The following is a 13,903-nucleotide window of genomic DNA, read 5'->3' as shown; positions in this document are numbered from 1 at the left end:
TCAAAATGCTAAAAAAAAAAAAAAAAAAAAAAAAGTAAAAATAAAAATAAAAATAAATTAAGGAAAGAAAAGAATTAGCTTGGATGTTCTTTCCTTTTTCTTTTTAGCAGCTTTATTAAGGTATACTTTGTGTTCACAGAGTTGTACCACCATCACTACCATCTAATTTAAGAACATTTTCATTACTCCAAAAAGAAACTGTATCCATTAGCAGTCACTCATTCCCTTTCCTCCCAGCCACAGGCAACCACTAATCTTTCCATCTCTATAGAATTACCAGTTCTGGACATTTCATATAAACAGATTCATACAGTATGTTTTCCTTCTATGTGAGACTTCTTTCAGTTAGCATCATGTTTTCAAGGCTATCCATGTTATCGCACGTTATCAGTGCTTCCATCCTTTGAATGGCTGAATAACACCCTATTGCATGGATGTACGCATTTTCTTTTTCTGTTTTTCTTTTCTTTTCTTTTTTTTTTTTTTTGAGATGGAGTCTTGCTCTGTTACCCAGGCTGTAGTGCAGTGGTGTGATCTTGGCTCAGTGCAGCCTCTCTCTCCCGGGTTCCAGCAATCTCCTGTCTCAGCCTCCTGAGTAGCTGAGATTACAGGCGCCTTCCACCATGCCCGGCTAATTTTTGCATTTTTAGTAGAGACAGGGTTTCACCATGTTGGCCAGGCTGGTCTCAAACTCCTGATCTCAGGTGATCCGCCTGCCTCGGCCTCCCAAAGTGCTGGGATTATAGGCGTGAGCCACCATGCCCGGCCCACATTTTGTTTACATACTCAACAGCTGATGAATATTTGGATGGTTCCCACCTTTTGACTGCTGTAAACATTAATAATATTATGAAATGAATATTATAATGCTACTGCAAACATTTGTATAGAAGTTTTTGTGTGGAATATGTTTTCATTTCTCTTATATACCTAGGAGTGGAACTGCTGGGTCATATGGTTTAACTTTTTGAGGAACTGCCATACTGTTTTTCAAGTGACTACACCATTTTATATTCTCACCAGAAATGCATGAAGGTTCTGATTTGTCCGCATCATCACCAGTACTTGTTACTGTCATCCAAAAGCTTTAACATTTTAGCCCCCAGTTAGGTCAGAACAGTTAGGTCTGTCATCTGCCTCAAATTAAGTTTTGTATGTAGTATATGACATAGAGGTCATGGTTCATACATTTCCATGTGGTTATCCATTTCCTCCAGCATCTTTTCCTCACTGAATTACATTAGTCTTTCGATAATTTTTTTCTAATTGTGAAGTCTTATGCTTTAAGTTCAAAAGAATCAATTATACAACTATAGGATGGGCAAAACCAGTATACTAGCAGTGTACAGACAATGTGATTGACTTCTGAAACAAAAAAACACTTCTTGCTTAGCTATAGAACCACAAATTTTAACTGATAACATATTTTAATATCCTTTGAAGCTTATTTTGACCATGTGATTAAATTCTAGTCAAAGAGATGTAAGCAGGATGTAAAGTGCAGCTTCCACAAAGTCTTCCTAAGGAAGTGGCAAGTCCTCTCCTTTCTGCTACGTGGAACACAGACATGAAGGTTGGGGCTGGAGCAACCATCTTAGAACACAAAGTGGAAGAAATACATTGAAGATGGAAGAACAAAATAGAAGTCTCAAGTCCCTGGTAATTGGAAAGTGACCAGTCCTTGACCCCTTACACAGATGTCTAAGAAAGATATTAAAAACAGTCTTCATATATTTGAGAGAGTGGTTGTTGAATAGATGGTATTTTTTTTTTCTATCTTACTCCGTTTTTTTGAGATGGGGTATTGCTCTGTTGCCCAGGCTGGAGTCGCGATGCAGTCTTTGCTTACTGCAACCTCTGACCCTCAGGTTCAAGCAATTTTCCTGCCTCAGACTCCCAAGAAGCTGGGACTACAAGTGTCCGCCACCATGCCTGTCTAATTTTTGTATTTTTAGTAGAGGTGGCGTTTCACCATGTTGGCCAGGCTGGTCTCAAACTCCTGACCTCAAGCAATCTGCCTGCCTCAGCCTCCCAAAAAGCTGGGATTACAGGCATGAGCCACTATGCCCAGCCAATAATTATATTTTTATATTCTTTATTGAAGTTTTCCTTCTCATGGTAAGATTTTGTCATGAGGAAAAAATTTTAAGCTGTAGCAAAGTACAGAGAATAAAATAACAGATACATCCACTTAACCATCAACAAGATTTAACATACTCGCTTTGTCATATTTGCTTCAAATTTCTCTCTCTTCAAAAAAAAAAAACAAATTCCTCTGTCTTCTTTTTTGTTTTTTTTTTAATTAATGAATTTATTGAGCAAAGTGGAGTTAACTTCTTTCCATGGGTGGTGAACTCAAATTCTATCCTTTTTTCTTTTTTCTTTTGAGGCGGCCTCACTGTTGCCTAGGCTGGAATGCAGTGGCACGATCTCAACTCACTGCAACCTCCACCTCCTGGGTTCAGGCGATGCTCCCACCTTAGCTTCTCGAGTAGCTGGGACTACAGGCACACACCACCATGCCCAGCTAACTTTTGTATTTTCAGTAGAGACCATGCTGCCCCAGGCAGGTCTCAAACTCCTGACCTCAAGTGATTCCCCCACTTTGGCCTCTCAAAGTGCTGGGATCAAATTTATCTCTTTTTTAAAGAAATAAAATAAGGATATAGTTGATAGTTGAGGGCCTCTGTGTAGCCCTTTCCCAAGCCAATCCCTTTCCTCCTTCCTCAGCTGTAATCCTACTCTGAAGTCTGTAAGTGCCTTACCTCTTAAAGAAAATTTTAAAAATTCACCGGTTCTCACTCCTCTGACTGCCCCTTTGTTCAACTGTAGTCTGCCTACTATTTCATGAGAGTCACGTGGGGTGCTTGTAAAGAAAATAGAGATCCCAGGTCCCAACTGTTTTTTTCTTGTTTTTGTTTTTGAAGCAGAGGTCTCACTCTGTCACCCAGGCTGGAGTGCAGTGGTGTGATCATAGCTCACTGAGCCTTGAACTCCTGGGTTCAAAGGATCCGCCCACCTCAGCCTCCTGAGTAGCTAGTACTACAGGCATGTGCCACCACGCCTAGCTAATTTTTTTTTTTTTTTTTTTTTTTTTTAGAGATGGGTCTCCGCTATGTTGCCCAGGCTGGTCTCAAACTCCTGGCCTCAAGTGATCTTCATACCTTGGCTTCCCACAGCACCGGGATTATAGGCATGAGCCACCATGCACAGCCACCAGATTCTAACTCTTAAGATTCTGTTTCATTAAGCCCAGTAGGGCTTAGGCATCTTTGCTTTAAAAAGCATGCAAAGTGCAAATCAAAACCACAGTGAGATAGCATTTCACATCCACTAGAATGGCTAAAATAAAAAATAACAATAGCCATTCTTAACTGTGTTCCATGTAGCAGAAAGGAGAACACTTGCCACTTTCTTAGGAAGACTTTGTGGAAGCTGCACTTTACATCCTGCTTATATCTCTTTGACTAGAATGTAATCACATGGTCAGAATAAGCTTCAGAGGATATTAAAATATGTTATAAGTTAAAATCTGTGGTTCTATAGCTAAGCAAGAAGTGTTTCTTTTTTTCAGAAGTCAACCACGTTGTCCATACACTGCTATTATTGTATGCCTAACCTATAGTTGTATAATTGATTCTTTTGAACCTAAAGCATAAGACTTCACAATAAAAAAAAAATTATCAAAAGATTAATGTAATTCAGTGAGGAAAAGGTGCTGGAGGAATTGGATAACCACGTGGAAATGTATAAACCATGACCTCTATGTCACATACTATATGCAAAACGTAATTTGAGGTGGATCACAGAGCTAACAGGGGGAGCTAAAACGTTGAAGCCTTTGGATGGCCGCAGAAGAGATGTCTGCATTCATGACCTTGGGGAGGGTATGAACATTTCTTGGTAACATGCAAGAAGCACTAACTGTAAAAGAGAACCGTTGTTCAGTTGAATTTCATGGAACATTTTAAACCTCTGCTGAACAACTGACACCATTAAGAATGTGGAAAAAGGCTGGGCACAGTGGCTTATGTCTGTAGTCCCAGTTATTTTGGGAGGCCAAGGTGGGAGAATCACTTGAGGCCAGGAGTTTGAAACCAGCCTGGGCAACATGGCAAGACCCCGAGGCTACAGAAATATGTTTTAAAATTAGTTGGGTGTGGTGATGCACTCCTGTAGTCCTAGCTACCTAGGAGGCTAAGGTGGAAGAATCACTTAAGCCCTAGAGGTTGAGGCTGCAATGAGCTGTGATCACGCCACTGCACTCCAGCCTGGGTGACACAGCAAGACCTTGACTGTAAAAAAATAAAATAAATAAAAATATAGAAAACTATAGATTGGGAAAAAACGTTTGCAATACATCATTTTTGAGACAGAGTCTTGCTCTGTCGCCCAGGCTGGAGTGCAGTGGCACCATCTCAGCTCACTGCAACCTCCACCTCCTGGGATCACTTCATTCTCCTGCCTCAGCCTCCAAGTAGCTGAGACTACAGACACCTGCCACCATGCCTGGCTAATTTTTTGTATTTTTAGTAGAGATGGGGTTTCACCGTGTTACCCCGGATGGTCTCGATCTCCTGACCTCGTGATCCGCCCGCCTCGGCCTCCCAAAGTGCTGAGATTACAGGCATGAGCCACCGCACCTGGCCTGCAATACATCTTTCCAATAAAAGTCTCGTATCCAGAGTATGTAAAGAATTACCAAAAATCAGGTAGAAAAGGTCAAACAACAAAAATGGGCAAAAGACTAGGCATTTCACAAAATAAGACATCCCGATGGTTGTGAAAACACAGATGTTCAACATTATTCATGAGCAAAATACAAATTAAAACTATAATGTAAGGCTGTTATACACTCACCAAAATGGCTACAGTTCAAAAGATTAATAATACCAGGTGTTGCCAAGAATGTGGAGCAACTGGAACTTTTAGACATTGTTGGAAGGAGTGTGAAATGATACAACCACTTAAAGAACTGTTTCATAAGCTTCTAAATAAAGTTAAATGAACTTCCACCCTAGAAGGCAAACATTCTCTTAGGTGTATACTCCATAGAAATGACTGCATAGATTTGCAAAAACACATTATATGAAAATGCTCATGGCATCTTTATTTATAGCAGCTCCAAACTGGAAATAGCAAGCTGTCTGTCTAATGAATAAACAAATTATAGTTTGTCAGTGCAATGGAACACTACTGAGTTTAAAAATTGAACTCTTGGCTGGGCACGGTGGCTCACGCCTGTAATCCCAGCACTTTGGGAGGCCCAGCTGGGTGGATCACGAGGTCAGGAGATTGAGACCATCCTGGCTAACACGGTGAAACCCCATCTGTACTAAAAATACAAAAAATTAGCTGGGTGTGGTGGCGGGCGCCTGTAGTCCCAGCTGCTCGGGAAGCTGAGGCAGGAGAATGACATGAACCCAGAAGGCAGAGCTTGCAGTGAGCCGAGATTGTGCGCTCCAGCGACAGAGCGAGACTCCATCTCAAAAAAAATAAAAATAAAAATAAAGAACTCTTGATCAGTATAACAACATGGATAAGTCTCAGAAACATTATACCTAGTGAAAACAGGTAAATATAAAAGTGGTACATACTGTCAGATCCCAGTGATATAAAGCTTACGAACATGTCAACCCCATTTATAGTAATAAGGGGATCTTCAAGGGAAGGGACATGTAGCAGTTTTCTGGGGAGATGGAAATTTTCTCTCTCAATCTATATGTTGCTTGAAGGTACAACCGTATCTAAAATTAATCATTAAGGCTAGACTCAGTAGCTCATGCCTGTAATCCCAGCACTTTGGGAGGCCAAGACTGGAGGATCACTTCAGCCCAGGAGTTTCAGACCAGCCTGGGCAGAGAGACCCTATCTATCTATACAAAAAAAAATTTTTTTTTTTTTTTTTAATTATCTGGGTGTGCTGGCACAGGCCTGTGGTCCCAGCTATTTGGGAGGCTAAGGTGGGAGAATCACTTGAATCCAGGATGTCAAGGCTTCAGTGAGTCACAGTTGTGCCGTTGCACTCCAGCCTGGGTGATGGAATGAGACCCTGTCTCAAAAGTAGAGAGAAAATGAGAGAAAAATAAAATTCACTGAGCTCTACACTTAAAGTGTGTGTATTTTTCTGCTTGTGAATTATACTTAAATTAAAAAAAAAAAAAATTAGGAGCTTCCACCTATCTCCTTAGTCTGTTGAGACCATGTTAAATATTCTTTTATCCATTATATCAGCTGACTTCTCAGCTTTCAAAAAATATATACATTTTCTTTTTAACTGCAGTATCTGCAATAGAGGAAGTGGTTGGAAACACTTATAAAATGGATAGGATTTAGCAATTTATTTGATGTTGAGGAAAGAGAAAATGATAAATCGGCCGGCCTTGGTGGCTTACGCCTGTAATTCCAGCATTTTGGGAGGCTGAGGCAGGCGGATCACAAGGTCAAGAGATCGAGACCATCCTGGTCAACATGGTGAAACCCCGTCTCTACTAAAAATACAAAAATTAGCTGGGTGTGGTGGCCGGACATCTGTAATCCCAGCTACTCAGGAGGCTGAGGCAGGAGAATCGCTTGAACCCAGGAGGCGGAGGTTGCAGTGAGTCAAGATCACACCACTATACTTCAGCCTGGTGACAGAGCGAGACTCAGTCTCAAAACAAAACAAAACAAAAACGGGTTTGAGAGTGAATAGGATGCATTCTGTATGGAGCACAGAGTTTGAAATGCTGGCGTATTATCTGTGTGGCAATGTCATTCGACCTGATGAAACCGTGGGGCTAGAAACATGATAGGTTAGGGCTGGAAACAGAATTGGGATCACTCAAATTTAATAGTGGAAACTGTGAGATTACATGAAATTGCTGTGGCAGAATGAGAGGAAAGAGGTCCAAGCACAGAATCTAGGGAAATAAATGCTTAGGGAGTAGTAGGAGAAAGGGAAACAGGTATCAGACAGACAGCACATCCTGGTCAGACAACTTTGTTGTGCCAGGCTTCTGGTGAATAAGACATTCAAAGTCTCTGCCTCAAGAAGTTTGCATTCGTAGCTGGGGAGAGAGACAGTAAGACACATGAACAAATAAGCCTTTCAGGTAGTGATATGTGTGATGCTGGGGAGTGACCGTGGAAGTATTTCAGCTGGGCTGGTAGGGAAGATCACCCTGGATCAAAGAGGTGGCCCTAGAGCTGATGCCTGAATGATGTGAAGGAAGCTTTCATGTAACAATATGTGAGAAATGCTGTATTTTTTTGTTTTTTTTTTTGAGATGGAGTTTCTTTCTTGTTGCCCAGGCTGGAGACCAATGGCATGATCTTGGCTCACTACAACCTCTGCCTCCTCCGCCTCCCGGATTCAAGGATTCTCCTACCTCAGCCTCCCAAGTAGCTGGGATTACAGGCATGTGCCACCATGCCCGGCTGCTCTTGGGCTTTTTTTTTTTTTTTTGAGGCAGAGTCTCGCTCTGTCACCCAGGCTGGAGTGCAGTGGCGCAATCTCAGCTCACTGCAACCTCCTCTCACTAGCAGTTCTCCTACCTCAGCCTCCTGAGTAGCTGGGATTACAGGTGCCCACCACCATGCCCGGCTAATTTTTTTTTGTTTTTGGAGTAGAGACAGGGTTTCGCCATGTTGGCCAGGCCGGTCTTGAACTCCTGACCTCACGTAATCCACCTGCCTCGGCCTCCCAAAGTGCTGGGATTACAGGCATAAGCCGCTGTGCCTGAACAAGAAACGCTTTCTTTTTTTTTTTTTTTTTTTTGAGACGAAGTCTCGCTCTGTCACTCAGGCTGGAGTGCAGTGGCTGGATCTCAGCTCACTGCAAGCTCCGCCTCCCGGGTTTACGCCATTCTCCGGCCTCAACCTCCCGAGTAGCTGGGACTACAGGCGCCCGCCACCTCGCCCAGCTAGTTTTTTTGTATTTTTTAGTAGAGACGGGGTTTCACCGTGTTCGCCAGGATGGTCTCGATCTCCTGACCTCGTGATCCGCCCGTCTCAGCCTCCGAAAGTGCTGGAATTACAGGCTTGAGCCACCGCACCCGGCCAAGAAACGCTTTCTAAGTCAAAGGAATAAATCCAAAGACCCTAAGATTGGGTGAGAGAGAGGAAAATAAATGACAGAAGATGGTCCAGTACAAGGCAGAGATTTTCAGAAGGGTGGAGACGGCTACTGTGTTAAATATTACTTGGAGGTATTCACAATAGCCAAAAGGTGGAAGTGAGCTGAGCGTCCATGGAAGGGTGAATGGATAAACAAAATGTAGTATATATAATACAACGGAATATTATTTAGCCTTACAAAGGGAAGGAAACTCTGACACATGCTACTACATAGATGAATATTGAAGACATATGCTGAGTGAAACAAACCAGTCACAAAAAGACAAATGCCGTATGACTCTACTTCTGTAAGGCACCTGGAGGAGTCAGATTCATAGAGACAGAAAGTGGAATGGTGCTTCTTAGGGACTGGGGGGAGCAGGGACTGGGGAGTTACTGTTTAAGGGGTACAGAGTTTCAGATGGGAAAGATGGAAAAATGGTGGAGATGGATGGTGGTGATGGTTCCACAGTATCTCAGTTTGTTTATGCTGCTATAACAAAATACCACACACTAGGTACTTGATAAAGAACAGAAATTTGCCGGGCACGGTGGCTCAAGCCTGTAATCCCAGCACTTTGGGAGGCCGAGACGGGTGGATCACGAGGTCAGGAGATCGAGACCATCCTGGCGAACACGGTGAAACCCCGTCTCTACTAAAAAATACAAAAACTAGCCGGGCGAGGTGGCGGGCGCCTGTAGTCCCAGCTACACGGGAGGCTGAGGCAGGAGAATGGCGTTAACCCTGGAGGCGGAGCTTGCAGTGAGCTGAGATCCGGCCACTGCACTCCAGCCTGGGCGACAGAGCAAGACTCCGTCTCAAAAAAATAAATAAATAAATAAATAAGTTTTTATATGTCAGTTATATCTGGATAAAACAAGAACATTTCAGTCATTCAAGGTCTCAGAAAAAATTCACCTTCTATATACCTTTTATGGGGAAATCACTGGAATATATACTCCACCTGAATCAGTGAGTAAACCTTAAGAGACAGAGGATCTGGGAAACATGCTCCAGCCTAGGAGAAAGAGGAGAGGGCATTCCAGAGATGAAGAGGAGGAGACATCCCTGGCGAGATGTCAGCGATTCAGTGGCCTAGAGAGCAATCAATCCAGTTCGGAGCCGGAGAAACCCCTGAGGATGTTTCCAAGGCGGATTGAAACTGACAGATTACCTGAAGTGTTTGAACTGATTAAGAGGAGATTTACAGTTCTGTAGGAGAGTTTGAGGATGAATTAATGAAAAATACATAACAAATACTAAGCTAGAACAAAAAAAAAAAAAGGAAAAAGAATAAGAAGAGGAAGTGGTAATAATTAGTTCCAGGGAAACCAAAATTATACAAGAAAGGAAATTTAATTATAGCATTCCATATGATTCAGCTGTATATATTTACTACATAATAGCACTGTTAGCACTGAATATTGAGTTGAACAAAAACGGTAACTTACATTGTGAGGAAGGGAGGATGGAGGCTTATGTTGTGAAGGTGGGGCGGGGTGGAAAGTGCTGTTTTTGTTTGTCAGCCTGTAGTATTAATGTTATTTGACTTTTTAAATGTATATGTATTTAATATAAATTTTAATAATTTTTAAATTAGTAATTTAAATTATAAATTATCAAAGAAAGGGAATAATTCCATATGTGAAATTATATTAGTGATTTAATACTGATATTAAGAAATTATTGGCTTTCTTTATTTTTTTTTTTTAAGACTTAGGGTCTCGCTGTGTTGCCTAGACTGGAGGGCAGTGGTTATTCACAGGTGTGATCATAGAGCACTACAGTCTCAAACTCCTAGGCTCTATTGATTCTCCTGCCTCTAACCCCCAAAGTAACTGGGACTTACAGGGTCATGCCATAACCCTCAGCCTTTTCTTTTTATCTTTAAATATAAAAGCATGGGCCGGGCGCGTTGGCTCACGCCTGTAATCCCAGCACTTTGGGAGGCCAAGGTGGGTGGATCACGAGGTCAGGAGATGGAGACCATCCTGGCCAACACGGTGAAACTCAGTCTCTACTAAAAAAATACAAAAATTAGCTGGACATGGTGACGGGTGCCTGAAATCCCAGCTACTTGGGAGGCTGAGGCAGGAGAATCATTTGAACCTGGGAGGTGGAGGTTGCAGTAAGCCAAGATCGTGCCATTGCACTCTAGCCTGGGTGACAGGGCTAGACTCCATCTCAAAAATAAATAAATAATAAAATAAAAGCATGTATATACATATGTATGCCTACATACACATATATATGGTTAAAAAAATATATTTTCTGCTTCAGTTTGCTCTAAAATACGTATATATTTGGACTTGATATTTATAGAATCATATTATATATGTATTCTTTCGTGATTTGCTTCCTTCACTTGATTACCTTTTTGTAACTCATCCAGATTGAAGTGTGTAGCTGTAGTTCATTCGTTTTCATGCAATATAGTATTCTGTTTTCTGGAAACACCATAGCCTATTTATCTGTTTTACTGTTGATAGATGTTTATTCTTGTATTTTTTTTCTGTTAAAAGTAATTCTACTATAAATATTTTTGTATATATGCAAAAGTTTATCTAGGGTATATACCTATAAGTGCAGTTACTAATGTGTACAGTAAATGCATCTTCAAATGTAATAGATAATGGCAACCTTTTTTTTCTTTTTGGAGACAGAGTCTTGCTCTGTCACCCAGGGCCCAGGCTGGAGTGCAGTGGTGTGATCTCAGCTCACTGCCACCTCTGCCTTCCAGTTTCAAGCAGTTCTTCTGCCTCAGCCTCCCGAGTAGCTGGGACTACAGGTGCATGCCACCACGTCCGGCTAATTTTTGTATTTTTAGTAGAGATGGAGTTTCACCATGTTGGCCATGATGGTCTCGATCTCCTGACCTCATGATCCACCTGCCTCGGCCTCCCAAAGTGCTGGGATTACAGGTGTGAGCCACCATGCCTGGCCAACAAAACTGCTTTTTGAAGTAGCTGTACCAGTTGTCCCTCTCACTAGGAGTGGAGAAGAGTTGCCATTGCTGCATACCCTTGTCAGCACTTGGCATTGCCTGACTTTAATTTTAGCCAACCTGGTGGTTGTGAAATAGTTTTAATTTGCATTTTCTTGACTGACATGAGATTGAATATCTTTTCATATGTTTAGGAACTGTTTATGTGTTCTCTTCAGTGAAATTCCTACTTGGTTATTTGCAGATTTTTCTAGTAGGTGTTCTTTGTCTTTGTCTCATTGATTCATCACTGTTCTTTTATATTCTGGGTGCTAATCCTTTGTCAGAGTTATATGTTTTGCTGATCAACATGTTTCCTTTTTTCTGCAAATCTAATCACTCAAGGAGAAGTTTGAAAACCATTGGCCCAGGCTTCTGTTCTGTGCACCGTAGTGAAATGGCCCTGTGGTTTTGCACAGGGCGGGTGTGGGTTCTTGGAGTGAGTTGCATTGTAGTTACTGACTGCTGCTGACCTGTGGTGCTTGCCTTTGCAGGTGGAACAGGAGGATTTTGTAATGGAAGGGCACGGCAAGACTCCACCTCCTGGTGAAGAAAGCAAACAGTGAGTCACAGTTTATTTAAAAAGAGTCCTGTTACAGATCCTCAGAAACACTTTGGTTCAACATGCTGATAGTCTATTTGTCGGAGATGTATACGTTAGAGACACTGGGGAACTCACCAGTTGCTTTGGTGGCTGTTAATGCATTGCTTCTATTTATAGACCAACTAACTGGAAGGACAAGAAAGTTAGCTTTATAGTTTTTTCCACACTCGCCTAATCAAAATTTATGTTATGTTGTAGCAAAGGCTTTAAGGCTCAGTATGTTCCAAATTGAACTAATTCTGTTTCGTTGACTTCCAAAGAAAGTATAAAACGGTACATCCTTTTCTCAGCATGTCTTTATGAAGTGAACTAAATTAATAGAACATTTCCCTGCAATCTAAGCGTGAATTTATTTGAATAGTACTTCCTGAAATTCTATTCCATTTGGTTATTTACACTGCTGATCTTTGTTTAAATAACAAATTGTTTCCCTAAAGGAACAGGAATTATAAATAATATAACTTAGCCAACATTCTAAATAATTCAGAATCTCTCCCCAAACTCCTTAAGGGGTGATTGGTTTGTTGTTAGTTTTTTCTTTTTTTTTTTGAGACAGAGTCTTACTCTGTCACCCAGGCTGGAATGCAGTGGCGCAGTCTCGGCTCACTGCAACCTCCACCTCCTGGGTTCAAGCAATTCTCCTTCCTTGGCCTCCTGAATAGCTGGGACTGCAGTTGCCTGCCACCACACCCAGCTAATTTTTCTATTTTTAGTAGAGATGGGGTTTCACCATGTTAGTCAGGCTGGTCTTGAACTCCTGACCTCAGGTGATCTGCCTGCCTCGGCCTCCCAAAGTGCTGGGATTACAGGTGTGAGCCATCGCGCCTGGCCGGGGTGATGGGTTTTAAACCTGAAGTTGGGAGGCTGTTGGGTAGCTTTTTGATAGCAGTGAGTGAATTTTTTTCCTCTCTCCATCATAGAATGTGAAAAATTGTGTTGCAGAGCAGACTGGTTTTTCATATGCCCTTTTAAAGGAAAACCAGTTAAGACTGCTTAAAGTACTGACATAACTACTATTTTTTATTCAGACATTAGTCTCCTAAATTGGATTCATGGATTCATGGCCAGTGATTCATGGAATTTACCAAAAATCTATAGAGAGAAACTCCTCTCACTCATACTTTTTTTCCTAGAAAACAGTTTAATTTTGGTCTGTCTTAAGAAAATTATGTCTTTGAAACCCTTAGGAATAAATTATGCAGAATGGACTATGCTGCCACGAGGCCAGATTCATTAAAGGAAAATGGCTTGTCTTGTATTTGTTGTGAATGGAAACCAGGATATTTTCACAGCTGGTTTAATTTGCTAACCAGGCAATTTTAAAAATAGCTCACAATATAAATCCTAACTTTGCTGTATTCTGTCAAATGCACTTACATTTTGCATGGGCTGATGGAATCAATTCATCTTTAGCAAATTAGAATGCCAGACATCTAGTCCCAGTAGAATGAGAAGAGAAACACTTCAGGTGCTTTTCTCCGTGTCCACTGCACAGCCCTCCACCCCCACACTCTGGTCAAAGGTCTGTCATATAAAAATTATACCTCCCATTTGTTAAGGGTTTTCTGTGCACAAGGTACTTTGCTTAAATGTTTTTTACTCTGTCATTTCCACTCATTACACCATTTCATCTCCATTTCACTCAGAGATCAGCGTAAGTAACTTGCCCATGGTAATGCAGCTTGAAATGCAATTTAGATTTGAACCCAGATCTTACCGACTCTCTCACATCCTTTGCCATCCTTGGGAGCTACGCTCCTGGAAAATACTGTGGTTAGTAAAACTGCAGTTGTCAAGATCAAAGTCTCATGAACAAGAGGGAGTAGTCCAGGCGTGGTGTGGCTCACTGTAATCCCAGCACTTTGGGAGGCCAAGGCTTGTGGATTACTTGAGGTTGGGAGTTCAATACCAGCCTGACCAACATGGTGAAACCCCATCTCTACTAAAAAAATACAAAATTAGCCAGGCGTGGTGGCACACGCCTGTAATCCCAGCTATTTAGGAGGCTGAGGCAGGAGAATTGCTTGAATCCAGGAGGCGGAGGTTGCAGTGAGCTGAGATCGCGCCATTGCACTCCAGCCTGGACAACAAGAGCGAAACTCCGTTTCCAAAAAATAAATAAATAAATAAATAAATAAAAGAGGGAACTGGGGGAAACAATGAAAATGGCATTAAGCCTATTTTTAAAAACACAGATGGAAGTTCTGTACTATAAAGG

General features: G+C 41.6%; 1 protein-coding gene across 4 annotated transcripts in view; it reads left to right on the top strand.

The window, feature by feature from the left end:
• TNRC6B (trinucleotide repeat containing adaptor 6B) overlaps positions 1–13,903 on the top strand; it is a 283,394-nt gene that overhangs the window by 95,273 nt on the left and 174,218 nt on the right. For all 4 annotated transcript variants that reach the window (XM_030915672.1, XM_030915676.1, XM_030915674.1 and 1 more), the window contains exon 4: positions 11,576–11,643. In XM_030915672.1, the coding sequence (XP_030771532.1) occupies positions 11,576–11,643 (68 nt within the window). The remainder of the gene's footprint in view (positions 1–11,575; positions 11,644–13,903) is intronic.

Source organism: Rhinopithecus roxellana, chromosome 13 (genome assembly GCF_007565055.1).
Source record: "Rhinopithecus roxellana isolate Shanxi Qingling chromosome 13, ASM756505v1, whole genome shotgun sequence".
Lineage (NCBI taxonomy): Eukaryota > Metazoa > Chordata > Mammalia > Primates > Cercopithecidae > Rhinopithecus > Rhinopithecus roxellana.
The sequence above is the reverse complement of the archived record's forward strand: the minus strand, read 5'-3'. Positions and strand labels throughout refer to the sequence as shown.